A 14,719-nucleotide genomic window follows, 5' to 3' on the forward strand; every position below is an offset into this window, starting at 1 on the left:
TATAGAGTTTTCCGTACATATGGAATATGTATCGGTGGAGAGATATAAGTCTCGATATGATAGAGAATACTCGGTTACACTGTAACCTTGGTTCTCTAAGTGAATAGATTATCTCTCGAGCTGTAGGCCACTCTGAGACGGTTCCAATAAAACTATCAGTAATTCCACACCAGCACAGTTGCTTTATAGGGTGTGGCCCGGCAAGCCGGTGTATCTTAAAGAAGTATCCATGTACCTGATCTCAGGGGGATCATCCCCATACATGATGGAATATGTAACGGTGGAGAGATAGTCTCTTAACTCAGAGAACCAAGGTTACAACCTAACCGAGCAATCCCTGCAGGATAAATCCAGACAGCTAGTTAGACTATCTGTCCAATCTGAGTTTTCTGTTTCATGACTAAAACCTTCCTGAGGCTATTTTGCAGAGGCACCATTGCTCCTCTCCTGGAACCATCAACTTATCGTGGTGGAGAGGTTTGTGTGTCCCTATGAACCTGAGGGCTGTGTTGTCTGGAGCTTGGTGCTCCTGGTAGGGTCTCCCTTGGCAAAGTGGTTTCAGGTGAAGGGCCAGACAAAGAATGGTTCATAAACCTCTATGAGTTATCGAGGAAGAGGTGAAGTTACCCTGCCCGGAGGAAGCCCAGGGCCCCCGTCCGGAGCCAGGCCCAGATGGAGGGCTCGTCAGCGAGCGTCTGGTGGCCGGGTTTGCCATGGTGCCCGGTCGGGCACAGCCCGAAAAAGCAACGTGGCACCTCTCTCTCCATTCCATGGGCCCACCACCTGTGGGAGGAACAGCTGGGCGCGGGTGCGATGCCACACGGGTGGCATTGAAGGTCAGGGGCCTTGACGTACCAGACCTGGGCGGCAGAGGCTGGCTCTGGGGACATGGAATGTGACCTCTCTGTGGGGGAAGGAGCCGGAACTTGTGTGGGAGGTGGAGCACTACCAATTAGATCTGGTGGGGCTTACCTCTATGCACAGTCTCAGTTCTGGAGCCATACTCCTGAATAGGGGTTGGACTCTTTTCTTCTCCGGAGTTGCCCAGGGTGTGAGGCGCCGGGCGGGTGTGGAGATACTCACAAGCCCCCGGCTCAGCACCGCTACGTTGGAGTTCACCCCGGTGGACGAGAGGGTCGCCTCCCCACGCCTTCGGGTTGTGGGGGGGAAAACTCTGACTGTTGTTTGTGCATATGCACCAAACAAAAGCTCGGAGTATTTGGCCTTCTTGGAGACCTTGAATGGAGTCCTGTATGGGGCTCCAGTGGGGGACTCCATAGTTCTGCTGGGGGACTTCAACGCGCACGTGGGCAATGATGGAGACACATGGAGAGGCGTGATTGGGAGGAATGGCCTCCCTGATCTAAATCCGAATGGTTGTTTGTTGTTGGACTTCTGTGCTAGTCATGGATTGTCTATAACGAACACCATGTTCGAACATAGGGTTGCTCATAAGTGTACTTGGTACCAGAGCACCCTAAGCCGAAGGTCAATGATCAATTTTATAATCGTTTCATCTGATCTGAGGCCGTATGTTTTGGACACTCGGGTGAAGAGAGGGGCGTAGCTGTCAACCGATCACCATCTGGTGGTGAGTTGGGTCAGGGGGTGGGGGAAGACTCTGGACAGACCTGGTAAGCCCAAATGGGTAGTGCGGGTAAATTGGGAACGTCTGGAGGAGGCTCCTGTCCGACAGACTTTCAACTCACACCTCTGGCGGAGCTGTTGACCTCAACTGAGGAGGTAATAGGGCAGTGGAAGGAGCACTTTGAGGAACTCCTAAATCCAACTAATACGCCCTCTATGTCAGAGGCAGAGCTGCAGGATGATGGGGGATTGTCGTCAATTTCCCTGGTGGAAGTCACTGAGGTAGTCAAACAACTCCACAGTGGCAAAGCCCCAGGGATTGATGAGATCCATCCAGAAATGCTGAAAGCTCTGGGTGTGGAGGGGCTGTTTTGGTTGTCACACCTCTTCAACATTGCGTGGAAGTTTGGGACAGTACCTAAGGAGTGGCAGACAGGGGTGGTGGTTCCCCTGTTCAAAAAGGTGCTAGAAAGGAGGGTTCGGCCGATAGTCAAACCTCGGGTTGAAGAGGAACAATGCGGATTCCGTCCTAGTCGTGGAACAACGGACCAGCTGTTCACTCTCGCAAGGATCCTGGAGGGAGCCTGGGAGTATGCACAACCAGTCTACATGTGTTTTGTGGATCTGGAAAAGGTGTATGACCGGGTCCCCCGGGAGATACTGTGGGAGGTGCTGCGGGAATATGGGGTGAGGGGGTCCCTTCTCAGGGCCATCCAATCTCTGTATGACCAAAGCGAGAGCTGTGTCCGGGTTCTTGGCAGTAAGTCGGACTCGTTTCAGGTGAGGGTTGGCCTTCGTTCAGGAGTTCAAGTACCTTGGGGTCTTGTTCGCGAGTGAGGGGACAATGGAGCGGGAGATTGGTTGGAGAATCGGCAAAGCGGGTGCAGTATTACATTCAATTTATAAGAGAGTTGAGCCAGAATGCAAAGCTCTCGATCTACCGGTCAATTTTTGTTCCTACCCTCACCTATGGTCATGAAAGCTGGGTCATGACCGAAAGAACGAGATCCAGGGTACAAGAGGCCAAAATGGTTTTCCTCAGGAGGGTGGCTGGCGTCTCCCTTAAAGATAGGGTGAGAAGCTCAATCATCCGTTAGGAGCTCGGAGTAGAGCCGCTACTCCTTTGCGTCGAAAGGAGCCAATTGAGGTTGGTTTGGGCATCTGGTAAGGATGCCCCCTGGGCGCCTCCCTAGGGAGGTGTTCCAGGCATGTCCAGCTGGGAGGACCCAGGACTAGGTGGATGGATTATATCTCCAACCTGGCCTGGGAAGGCCTCGGGATCCCCCAGTCGATTAATGTGGCTCGGGAAAGGGAAGTTTGGGGTCCCCTGCTTGATCTGCTGCCCCCACGACCCGATCCCGGATAAGCGGACGAAGATGGATGGATGGATGACCCTTGCTCCGTCTTGCGCTGAGCACCACCCAAGACGATTGTAATTGGATTAAATGAGTAAGGGTTAATGCCCGACGAGGTGTCCATTGTCAGGTATTAATGGACGACGGCGAGGCGTGAACCGGAGGACGGTTCGACAATGGACACCTCGAAGGGCATTAACCCGCTTATACCATGGTCACTTGCCAAATAACATATTTTTAAAACATTAGTTCATATTTTAATTAGTTTTACAATCGAAATCTAAAGTTTATCCAAACAATAACTCCGTTTCCCTGGTTACGCCTGACGGTTTGACTAATACCTGGAACAATCATTCCCATCCATCAGGTTCTTATGGTATTAGGAAGAACCTTAGATACGACTTGCATCCCTTAGCAACCGGAGATATTCATATAGTCCGCTCAGCTGATAGAACCCTTCAGTTTAGCTACGAGCCAGAAAGCTAACGCTATGCTAGCAAGATCCAAAGTCAATAACATTGTGTACAGTTGGCAATCAGTAAAAATAATTTGACAGTATGTTGAACAACAAGACAAGCTAGCTATCCAGCCATGTCATTGTCCCCAAAACAATATAACGACTTTTATGAAGAATTTGATCCGCGATGTGTAACGTTACTGTCGGCTGCAGTGGCGCAGCCTGAAGCAGCGAGCTGAACAGTGAACGGGATGTGAGATAACGTTATTCGCTGTGAAACTGAGTCAATCCAGAGGGCCAGTAGAACTTACTTCTGGCAGCCTGTGTGTTTTAGCCCCATCCTGTGGTGTTCAGAGGACGATTTGGAAATAATAAATCCATATTTCCTTTTTGATTTAATGTAGCGCATTCATATAGAACAGTAAACAGTCAGTTTCACCGAACTCCTTTAGTAGGTGTCCTACATCACTTTTTAATGGACACCCTGTAGCCAATCAGAATCGAGTTTTCACCCAGACCATGGTATAAATGCCAATAAACCACAGTACGTTTTTATCCCATTCCGGAATGCTGTGTGGACTAGCCAGACCCTCCTTTGCAGCGCTGTGGATGAAGATCTGGCAATGTGAGACTACCAGTGCGGTAACTTAGCCAGCAGATTCTAGTCTCAGTCAGTCTCGTTTGTTCCTAGCACTTATGTTGAATGTTTGTTTGCTCTTTTGCTGAGGCCCTGCTTCAAGCTGCCTCTGACCTGCTGCATTATCTGCCTCAAGACATGTGGCACTCTCCACTGGCGTCTCCTCTGCTGCCTGCTCCTCTCTGCCCTGTCCCTACCCCTCCATTGCGATCTGGAGGTTACCCCGGTTTTGTCCCTCTGCCTGCTCTCTGGATTCATTGCTGCCTACACGCTCTCGAACCGCAGCTTCAACCCGAAAGTCACTCAGCTTCAGTTCTGTCATTCCCTGCTGCTTTGAGTATGGACTTCAACACTAAAACACATTTAAAAGTGTTTCTGACACGTGTTAAGTCTCTGTCTTCTGGATCAGTAATGGGACATGAACACAAAGGGATGAATACAACCCGTTCTTTTCCCAGGTCGTCACATACCAGCGCCAATGGGAGTGCAAAGACATGCACGCACTGCTGGACCGGCTACCAAGAAGAGATAAGCTTAGTGTAAAGAAGGACTTGCTATTTTATGTTCGGTAGAGTTGAGCCGGATACTCGGCTGAAACGAGTATCCGGTACGGATAAAGCACTTTTGCCGAGTACGAGTATTATACGAGTAATACGAGTCAATATCTGTGCTCGGAATGAATAAAAATTCTCATTGGGTAGCTGACTGTTTCTGCGTTCTGTGATAGGCTAGTCACACAGCGCCCCTCCCCTACACACATACAGATTTATTGTGTTGCTGTGTCCCGCTCCGCTCTGCTCACTCACACAAAGAACACTCTCTCCCTCAGTCACTCAGGGGGGTCTTTTCCGTTAACATTTAGGATTTCTTCAGCTTCAGGTTTATTTTTTACTTTGGGTTGTAGTACTTACTTATTAACCAGTAGAGTTCTGGTAAACGTGGGTTTGTTCAGACGTGGTGCTTGGTAGAGTGCAACTCGCATTGTGTCTCTGCCTGTCGGAGATTTCTTTTTCTTTTTTTAACCGTCAGCTGTCTCTAATGAGTGTCTGACACTTTCTTGCTGTATTTCATAAAAAAAATAAAGGAAGTAGTGGTATAAAACTATATTACAAATTAATTAGCTACACACACACACACTCTCTCTCTCCCTCTCTCTGCCGGTCATCAGAGTTTTTTGTTTTTTTTAAACCATCAGCTGGCTCTAACCAAGTTTTTTTACTTCACTCACTGAGTGTCTGACACTTTCTAGCTGTATTTTATAAAAAAAATAAAGGTAGTTGTGGTCTAAATAGTTCGTTTGTTATCTTGATCAAAACCATTGATCTGAAGCTCAATGCTGATGCTGTCATGTAAATAGTTTTCTAATCAGCAATAAATATAACAATTTCTGATCAACCATATCAATTGCATGCTTAAAATAACATACCATTTCAAGACAACCTGACACACTTCCGGGTTAGGCCCCACCCAGTCCCAGTACAGATACAGATACAGATAATTCATATGGTTAACAGATACAGATAATGCTGTACTCGCTCATCCCTAATGTTCGGGTTCAGCCTATCAGCACCTTTGTTTTGGGGTCACAGAGAGGACAACAGTTTGCGGTGGCCGATAAGTTTTGTTTTTGATTTAGTAGTGAGAGTGGCCGGGAAAGCACATCGTAGATGTTTTTGAAGTGTATCGATGTCGTCTGTGTCGCCATCTGTGCATGTGTGCGTTCAGAGTACACTGGTGTAAATGTTTACATATGTGTATTTCAGTGCCTTAGGTTTATATGAATGTTATCTGTTCTGGGATACTCAGTTGAAATGCAGTATGTTAGCATAAATTTCGCTAGCAGCATGCTAATGCCTAGTATTATTAGTTTTTACACTACTATTGTGCTTATGTGTGTACTCACATGACACTGCATAATTATTATCGGAGTGTTTACAATGGTTGTGTAGTAGAAAACTATGTTTGGGTTGCTGTTACTGAGACCCCAGCAGTAATAAGGCTGTTGTTAATTTATTAAGGAGCTGATGTGTGTTATCTGGTATATTGTTTGGTTGTTTGATATGGGCAGCTATAGCTGCTTGAAGTGAAAGTAGTGCTAGTTGCCATTTATTGGCCTTGCTACGTAGTTGCATCCTGTCAGCGCTGTTGTTTTTGCTTGTATGCTGATATCAACTTTTTTATTGTTTTTTGTAGAACCACACATACACTCACAAAGACACAGACAATCATCTGCTGGCTGCCAATAAATCTATTGAAAAGCATCAGAGCATTTGACTGCATTCTTACTAATGCACCAGTGGTCACCTATTCCCAACTAGCTACAGTTAGTAAGTAAGTAAGTAAGTAAAGTTTATTTCTATAGCACATTTAAAAACAGCTCGCGCTGACCAAAGTGCTGTACATAGTGCATTAGCCACAGGGTGATAAAATAAAATAAGAAAAATAAAATAAAACACGTACAAATCAGTGATTTAGGCTAAAAAGCAGGGTGCGATCTACGGGGGCAAGACATGGGCTCCCCTGAAAACGTGATTTGTGACATTTTGGGGGGTCTCTAAAAATATTGACAATGTGTCATTTTGACGTGCAATTTCAGTTTTGTGTAATGTGATCATCGTGGATTATTATGTGTAAAACTGCAAAAATATCATTCATGCATGTCGGCGATTTGAACCTAATTCACTTCAAAAAAGATAACTATACATGCTATTCTTGTTATGAGCATCAAGGCGTGGCGGCGCTGCGGTGCAAATTCAACTCATGTTTACATGTTAACTCAAAGATTCGCAGAAAAAATATAAACGTTGGATGCCATTAATCGGCGCGCAAAATCCTTGAAATCCATTCTGCAGTAAGCATATGGCAAAAAGAAAACAAGGCAGTTTAATTAATTTTGGTTTTACTAAGAAACTGTGTAGCGATGACGTTAATAGCGCGACTAATTCACCTGTTGCAAACCTCCTACCGGGGTGACAACGCAAGAAGCTGAAGAAATAATGTCCTCTCTGGCTGAAGATGGTCCTAACCCTCTTGCTCCTCTCTCTCCCGTTAAATTGGAACAGGCAGCAGTGGAACAGCAGCTTGGGGTGCGTCGCTAAGGTCTAATTGAACGGAGGAATTATGGTAGGCTATTCTTCGGTAGCCTGAGTAACTTTAACCGTTGTTCATGTGAAATCTCAAAAACTGCCTGATGCTTTGTTTATAGACTATTTGTGGCTGGTTGTTTGCTATTTGACCTATCTACTCCTGTCAATAAAGTATGAAGGGTAAAATTTAAATCATGTAGTGCATACACTAGCTGTTATGTATCTTTGTAAGTCATTGTAAGTCACAAGCGCACGACCCCCCGTGGAAAAAAAAGTGGGCTCCCCCGAAGGCCACGGTATAGTTCGAACACTGCTAAAAAGTACATCGAAAGACAAACACTTAATTACAAACATAGCAGGTTAAGACAATTAAGATGCCGGGAAGGCCAATGTAAAAAGATGAGTTTTGAGCCTGGCTTTGAATATCACAATTGAAGGGGCATTTCTGATGTCAGGTGGCAGTCGGTTCCACAGCTCAGGACCAGCAACAGAAAAGGCTCTGTCACCTTTTTGCTTAAGCCGGGACCGTGGGACATGGAGGAGGCCTTGGCTGGAGGATCTGAGGGACCTGGGGGCTACGTGAAGATGAATGACCAGGGCGTGAAGTGCTTTAACAGTTACAGTCCTAGTTATCAAGTTTCCATAACACTTAGATCACAACACACACATAGGGAGTGTGACTTAATTCTTTACTCAGGACACCATTACTTCACTATGTCTTAACATTTAATTTTAGTTTGCTTCTATATTTATGCTCTGAATGGTGTTTACAGGTGCTTTAATCATGCCTGCCACTTGACTCTAGTGATGGTCCTCCTGGATATTGTTACAACAGCCATCTTATTCATCTTGACAGAACCTACAGAGGTTACAGAGGTTAAATAGCTGGGTTTACATATTGTTCAGTCAGAAGTCTTGAATGAGAGACAAAACGTCTTTGAAGCACATTTAACCAAGTCCGGTATGCCCCAATTTTAACCCTTCCTTGAATATTGATTTTGTGCTTGTAATAATAATTCAGGAAGAGTAATCTATGGTCTGTGTCTTCATTTCTATTAACAGTTTTTAAGGGACCTTTTTTATTTTTTAAGAAAGGGGAGAGAGAGGGGGAATGACAAGCAGAAAAGTGTCTCAGGTCGGAATCAAACCTGCAGCTCCTGTATAGATGACTGAGACCCTATACACAGACGTGCCGTCCACCACTAGGTCACCCAGGCACCCTAACATTAGCATGCTGACAATAGCATTTAGCTTATAGCACTACTGTGCCTAAAGACCATTTTATGTGCAGGCTCCAGCAGAGCTTTCACGTAGCCTACGTAAGTGGCCTGATGTTTATACTTGTGTGCTGTTGCGTGCGTCGAGCTGGCATGTGTGTGTGGGGGGGAATGGGTGATAGAGTGAGGGAGAAGTGAGAGAGTGATGGCGATTATCTTCGGAGCGATTACTGACGTCATAGTGAGAGAAACAAAGTGTCTCCCCTTTTCTTTCTAACCACTGTGGGAAATCTGTAGCAGGAATAGTTAACCCTCTCCTTGATTTCATGTTGTTTATAGAGAAGGAGAACCAGGAAATGAGGGAAATGCAACGCGACCAAGCCACGGCCGAGCGACGTGCGTCGCTGCGACATGCGTCGCTGCGACGTGTAGTTACATTTTTCGAGAGGTGCACGTCAGGCGTAGGCTCCGGTGTAGACGCAGAGGGGTCTGCGGGGGTACGCCGTCGATTCTACGCAGAAGCATAAAAAGGCCTTAAGCTTGACACAGCCACTTGCATGAATGTAGACGCTTGCTTTGGCTTGGTTGTGGGCTCTGAACTAGGCAGCAGGACTCTATATCTATCTAATAAATAATGACTATTATTATTATTTGATTAATTTGAAACATAGTTTTTTTGGACTATGGTTACTATTTAAGCCAACATTCATTTCACTGAAAAGTAGTAGCGTAGCGTTATCAGCTGAATAGCTTAGCGCAGAGGCTAATGGATCCGAAGTGTCTCTTAACATTACCCCACTAATAATGCCCGAAAAGATACCAAACGTCTACAGTAGTACAAATAGGTTATGCACTCATAAAACGATGGATTGTAAAATTTGTAAGTACACCAGAAGTTTATGTAAGTAACACTTGCCTGCTGGCTTCTGCTCTCTGCTGCTGCTGCTGCTGTTACTACCGGGCAGTAAGAGTGCTTAGGGACATCTACAAATTACAACACCGAAAAGAGATGCAACAAAAATATTTATTAATTTAATGATTAAATAAGGTAATGTCTCCAAACTTACCTCAATTATTACTTGTCTCCTGCTAGTTATACTACAGCACTTACTTTAAAAAATACGTTAAATTAAAAAATATTTTTGTTGCATCTCTTTCGGTGTTGTAATTTGTAGATGTCCCTAAGCACTCGCATCTTACAGCACACAACAACAGCAGAGAGCAGAAGCCAGCAGGGTAAGTGTTATTACATAACCTTCTGGTGTACTTACAAACTTTACAATCCATTGTTTTATGAGTGCATAACCTATATATACTAGTGTACCTTTGGTATCATTTCGGCATTATTAGTGGGGTAATGTTAAGAGACACTTCGGATCCATTAGCCTCTGCGCTAAGCTATTCAGCGGCTAACGCTACTCTACGCTAACTCTCCCAATGTTAGACCCAGGTGAAAAAAGCTTCTGGGGGGGTGTTTGGCTCGAGGTCATGGTGCAAAGGACCCTAGGGTGAAATTACTCCGAACCATCACTTTAAGCCGTTTAACACAATGTAGAAATGATGACCCCTAATAATGCCTAAAGTTTAGGTTATGTGTGCAGCACTAAAGTTGTAGTTGTGATAAATCATTATTTTTTTTCTTCTTGCTTGTCTCATGCCTTTAAATTGTTGTGCCAACTATAGTGGTGCAAAATGAAAGTGCAGATGACATAGCCTCAGAGAGAAAAAAGAATCTCATCCAAGAGGCTCATAATGTGGCCAACAATCATATTTAGAATCAGAATATATCTAACAGTCTATGTGTGTACATAGTGTGTGCCACCTAGCGGCAGACTGACGTCAACTTTTGCACACAGCCTTAGTGGAGCATGGGGAACTACTGAGTGGAGTTTTGTGTTAATCTGAGTAAATAATGCTCATAACTTCCTGTTTTGACTGCAACCTTCAGGACGTTGTTGCTCTGTAACTTGTGAATAGTTACTTTTAGATGATCTTTTACACAATAGCATAAACAGACAGCTCACTATAATGCACTGTTGTGCCTTAATATGTCATTTATATTGCATAATTAAAAAAGATGACTAAACATGATACTGAGATGCAGGTAGGAAAGTATAATCACACATTCTTGATCTTTATTCAGTACTCCAGAGAATATGTCAAAGCAGTTTTGTGTTGGAAAAATCACCTTGAAATATTTTCCCAGAAATGATCATTCTGAAAGCTGATCTGAACCAGCTGTAAAAGAAAGCATAAATAAATGGATTGAGCATGGAGTTTAACAGTGCAAGCCAGTTAAGTGTTTCAAACAATGGAAGTGGCACTGACACATGGAGAAAAAGCTGAAAGGTAAAACAGAGAAAGAAAGGAGACCAACACATCAGGAAAACTCCCAAAACGGTCGCAAGAGTTTTAGTGGCCTTTCTCTCCATCTTACTGACAGTTGCTCCAGACTTTTTACTCTGACAGGTGTTATTCTGGATGCTGCGTGCCTGTTTCTGTGCCACAAGGAAAATCTTTAGGTAGATACAGAGCATTACAATCACTGGTAGATAAAATGACATCATGGGTCCACAAATGTCTGCAAGTAGGGCATCATTAAAGCAATTTTCTTCACATTTTTCATGTTTTAAATCTGGAATCCTAAAGCCAATTGTAACTAGAAGAGAAACACCCCAGCTGAGCAGGATCATGACCATGACAACGTTAACATTTATCTTAGTTCTGTAGATCAGAGGTTGACACACTGCATAATATCTGTCAATGGAAATACAACATAAATTCAAAATGGAAGCTGTGCTCAGCATTGCATCAAAGCTGTCTCGTACTTTGCAAAATATATCTTTATGATAAAAACACGAGGTTACAGTGAATGCCATGCTGACAGGAAAAACTACAAAACCAACAAGCAGGTCAGCCACAGCCAGAGAGAGAATGAGAGAGTTAGTAGGAGTGTGGAGCTGTTGGAAGTAGATGATGGAGATTATTACAAGAAGGTTTCCACATACTGTGACAACAGATAATGAGCCAAGGAAAATATATAATAAAACACACATTGGAGAAGGGTTGCCTTTCATTATGTTAAAGAAATTATCTATTTCATAACAAAGATGCATGTAATCAACATCAGTGCGGTTGACAGTGACTTCTGGTGCCATGTTTCTGGGTTCCTGCAACTCAGTTTTCACTGAATGATTAGCAATATTTAAAGTAAAAAATATTTATTTCAAAATAGATTGATGAATGAATGCTTAACTACAATAATAGTTTTAATAGTTCTCTACAATAAAATACATATTTTCAGTTCATATCATACCTTTTTACAGCTCAAGATAGTTCTGCATCAGTATTGATGGGTGTTCTTCATTACTGTGTCACTGTGCACAATCTTTTATCAACGTTTGTCTCTTTACCACCACCAATCAGATGTGGGACTTTTCATCATGACGACATTAGATGCCAGGGCAGCAATGTATTGTAAATGAGACAAACACTTTAAATCCCTTTTGAACCTTTAATTTGATCAGTATAGCTAAAAACAGATTTAAGTCTTATTTCTTATAAAATTGGATATACCATTTAAGTAGACTTTATAGGCTATGATCTTTTTCTAAGGACATGAAACCGAAAGTCTCCTGGCAAAACAACCCTGTCTATTTAAGATTTAAGAACGGGCCAACTCCAAGGTTGGAAATTGGCAAATGAATTTGGCCGGTGGCAGGTGAATTCGATCTACCTGCCAGAAGAACCAAAAACAAAAAACTGTCAGCTAAACTGTACGTTACATCTCCCCGAAATGAAAGCGGGGTGTGAGCGCGAAACAATCGGCTACACTGCTTACATTCAAACTAATAGTGGCCAGCAAAAACAACAATAACAAAACTAGAACTGCAAGCAGTTATGATGGGGTCTAAGCCTCCCCGGCGCGAGTCCCCCCTGGTGCAAGTCGTCCCTGATGACATGCGGAGCTTATGAAAGCGTGGCCAATGAAAGCGGAGCCTGCAAAAGGAGAACCCAAAGCACGACGGCGGCAAGGCAAAAGCCAGGAAATTTCACTAAGTGCAAGCTAATTGCAAATTTCCCATTCATTGAGTAAAAGGACAAAATGCTTCTATCTCAATCATAGCGCGCCCTAAAGGCCGATCTTCGCCAAGTTTTTTTTTCTGCCACCTGCTTGTGGAAGTAGGTAAATTGTTGTGCCTGAGGTTCATGCAGGGTTCTGGACCAGTCCTGAAAATGGCACCCCCTCACCATGTACGGTTTAGGCTATAGCATGCGTTTCATGCGAAAACAATAGGGTTCCACAGCCCTGCTGTGTGAACCATGTAGCTTTGCTACTGCGGTTCTCCCACCCCTCGGGCTTGGACCCCTAAAAAGGTCTGTGTTGGAACTGGGTTATTTAGTTTACGGTGCACAGTGCTTCCGTTTTCCAGATAGAGCTTCGGGGAGAATTGCGCTGTACAGAGAGAGAAAAGGGAAAGGCAGACGTCGCTGTTAGCACAAAGCTATTAGCTCTCCAGGGCTACTATAAACAACGAAGTGTTTGCTAGCTCCCACCCCCTTCTGGTATCCACAGATATGGAAAGCCGACAGGGACATATTCTATGGCTGTTTTTTCTCTGCATTTAGAAGATGGGCTTGTATTGTGTTTGGAGCATCAAGACTCAATATTGCCCAGGGAAAACTTTCGTACGTGTATCTTAAAATATAATTTAAAAAAGGCACGTACAGGAGAGGGCCGTTGCTGCTTTATAATAAATAGACAGACCCGATCCAGGCTAGAATGTTTCATTCAGTCCTGCAGAATGTGGCAGTAGACTATGGCAGTGACTCGATTGTTCATGATTTTAAACAGCGTCTCTGCAGGGCAGCCACATCTCTGGACATTGCCCTTCCTGGAGGTGGAGCGCTACCAATTATATCTGGGGGGGCTTACCTCTACACACACGTCTTGTTTCTGGAACCATACTCCTGAATAGGGGTTGGACTCTTTTCTTCTCCGGAGTTGCCCAGGGTGTGAGGCGCCGGGCGGGTGTGGAGATACTCACAAGCCTCCGGCTGAGCGCTGCTACGTTGGAGTTCACCAAAAACTCTGACTGTTGTTTGTGCATATGCACCAAACAAAAGCTCAGAGTATTTGGCCTTCTTGGAGACCTTGAATGGAGTCCTGTATGGGGCTCCAGTGGGGGACTCCATAGTTCTGCTGGGGGACTTCAACGCGCACGTGGGCAATGATGGAGACACATGGAGAAGCATGATTGGGAGGAATGGCCTCCCTGATCTAAATCCGAGTGGTTGTTTGTTGTTGGACTTCTGTGCTAGCCATGGATTGTCTATAACAAACACCATGTTCGAACATAGGGTTGCTCATAAGTGTACTTGGTACCAGAGCACCCTAGGCCGAAGGTCAATGATCAATTTTATAATCGTTTCATCTGATCTGAGGCCGTATGTTCTGTACACTCGGGTGAAGAGAGGGGCGTAGCTGTCAACCGATCACCATCTGGTGGTGAGTTGGTCAGGGGGTGGGGGAAGACTCTGGACAGACCTGGTAAGCCCAAATGGGTAGTGCGGGTCTAGAGGAGGCCCCTGTCCGACAAACTTTCAACTCACACCTCTGGCGGAGCTGTTGACCTCAACAACTTTGAGGAACTCCTAAATCCAACTAATACACCCTCTCTTCAAGCATGCATTAAAGATATAAAATCCTGGATGACCTACAATTTTCTGATGTTAAACTCTAACAAAACTGAAGTTATTGTGCTGGGCCCTAAACACCTCCGAAAACACCACCATTATCTAAAGATATAGCTACTCTGGATGGTATTGTCCTGGCCTCCCGCACTACTGTCAGAAATCTAGGAGTTATTTTTGATCAGGATATATCCTTTAACGCCCATCTAAAACAAAGCTCAAGAACAGCCTTTTTTCATCTTCGTAACATTGCCAAAATTAGGAATATCCTGTCTCAAAACGATGCTGAAAAACTAGTCCATGCATTCGTTACTTCCAGGCTGGACTATTGTAATTCCCTACTGTCAGGTTGCTCAAATAAGTCCCTTAAGACTCTTAAGCTGATCCAGAATGCTGCAGCACGTGTTCTGACAAGAACTAAGAAAAGAGATCATATTTCTCCCGTATTAGCTTGTCTGCATTGGCTTCCTGTAAAATTCAGGATTGACTTTAAAGTCCTTCTCCTGACCTACAAAGCCCTAAATGGTCAAGCACGATCCTATCTAAAACAGTTCCTAGTACCTTATTGTCCCACTAGAGCACTGCACTCCCAGAATGCAGAGTTAAAGTAGACTGGGGACCAGAGCCTTCAGCTACAAGGCTCCTTTCCTATGGAACCAGCTCCCAGTCTGGGTTCGGGGGGCAGA

At 44.4% G+C, this 14,719-nt stretch overlaps 1 protein-coding gene across 1 annotated transcript; it reads right to left on the reverse strand.

Annotated features, from left to right (window-relative positions):
- Window positions 1–10,498: 10,498 nt before the first annotated feature.
- LOC120546383 (trace amine-associated receptor 1-like) lies at window positions 10,499–11,416 on the reverse strand. Its single transcript, XM_039781310.1, has 2 exons — window positions 11,173–11,416; window positions 10,499–11,100 (listed from the first exon to the last, which is right to left on the reverse strand). Exons 1-2 carry the CDS (start codon window positions 11,414–11,416, stop codon window positions 10,499–10,501), a joined length of 846 nt encoding a protein of 281 aa, XP_039637244.1.
- Between the last annotated feature and the right edge of the window lie 3,303 nt (window positions 11,417–14,719).

Source organism: Perca fluviatilis, chromosome 18 (genome assembly GCF_010015445.1).
Source record: "Perca fluviatilis chromosome 18, GENO_Pfluv_1.0, whole genome shotgun sequence".
NCBI classification, from domain to species: domain Eukaryota; kingdom Metazoa; phylum Chordata; class Actinopteri; order Perciformes; family Percidae; genus Perca; species Perca fluviatilis.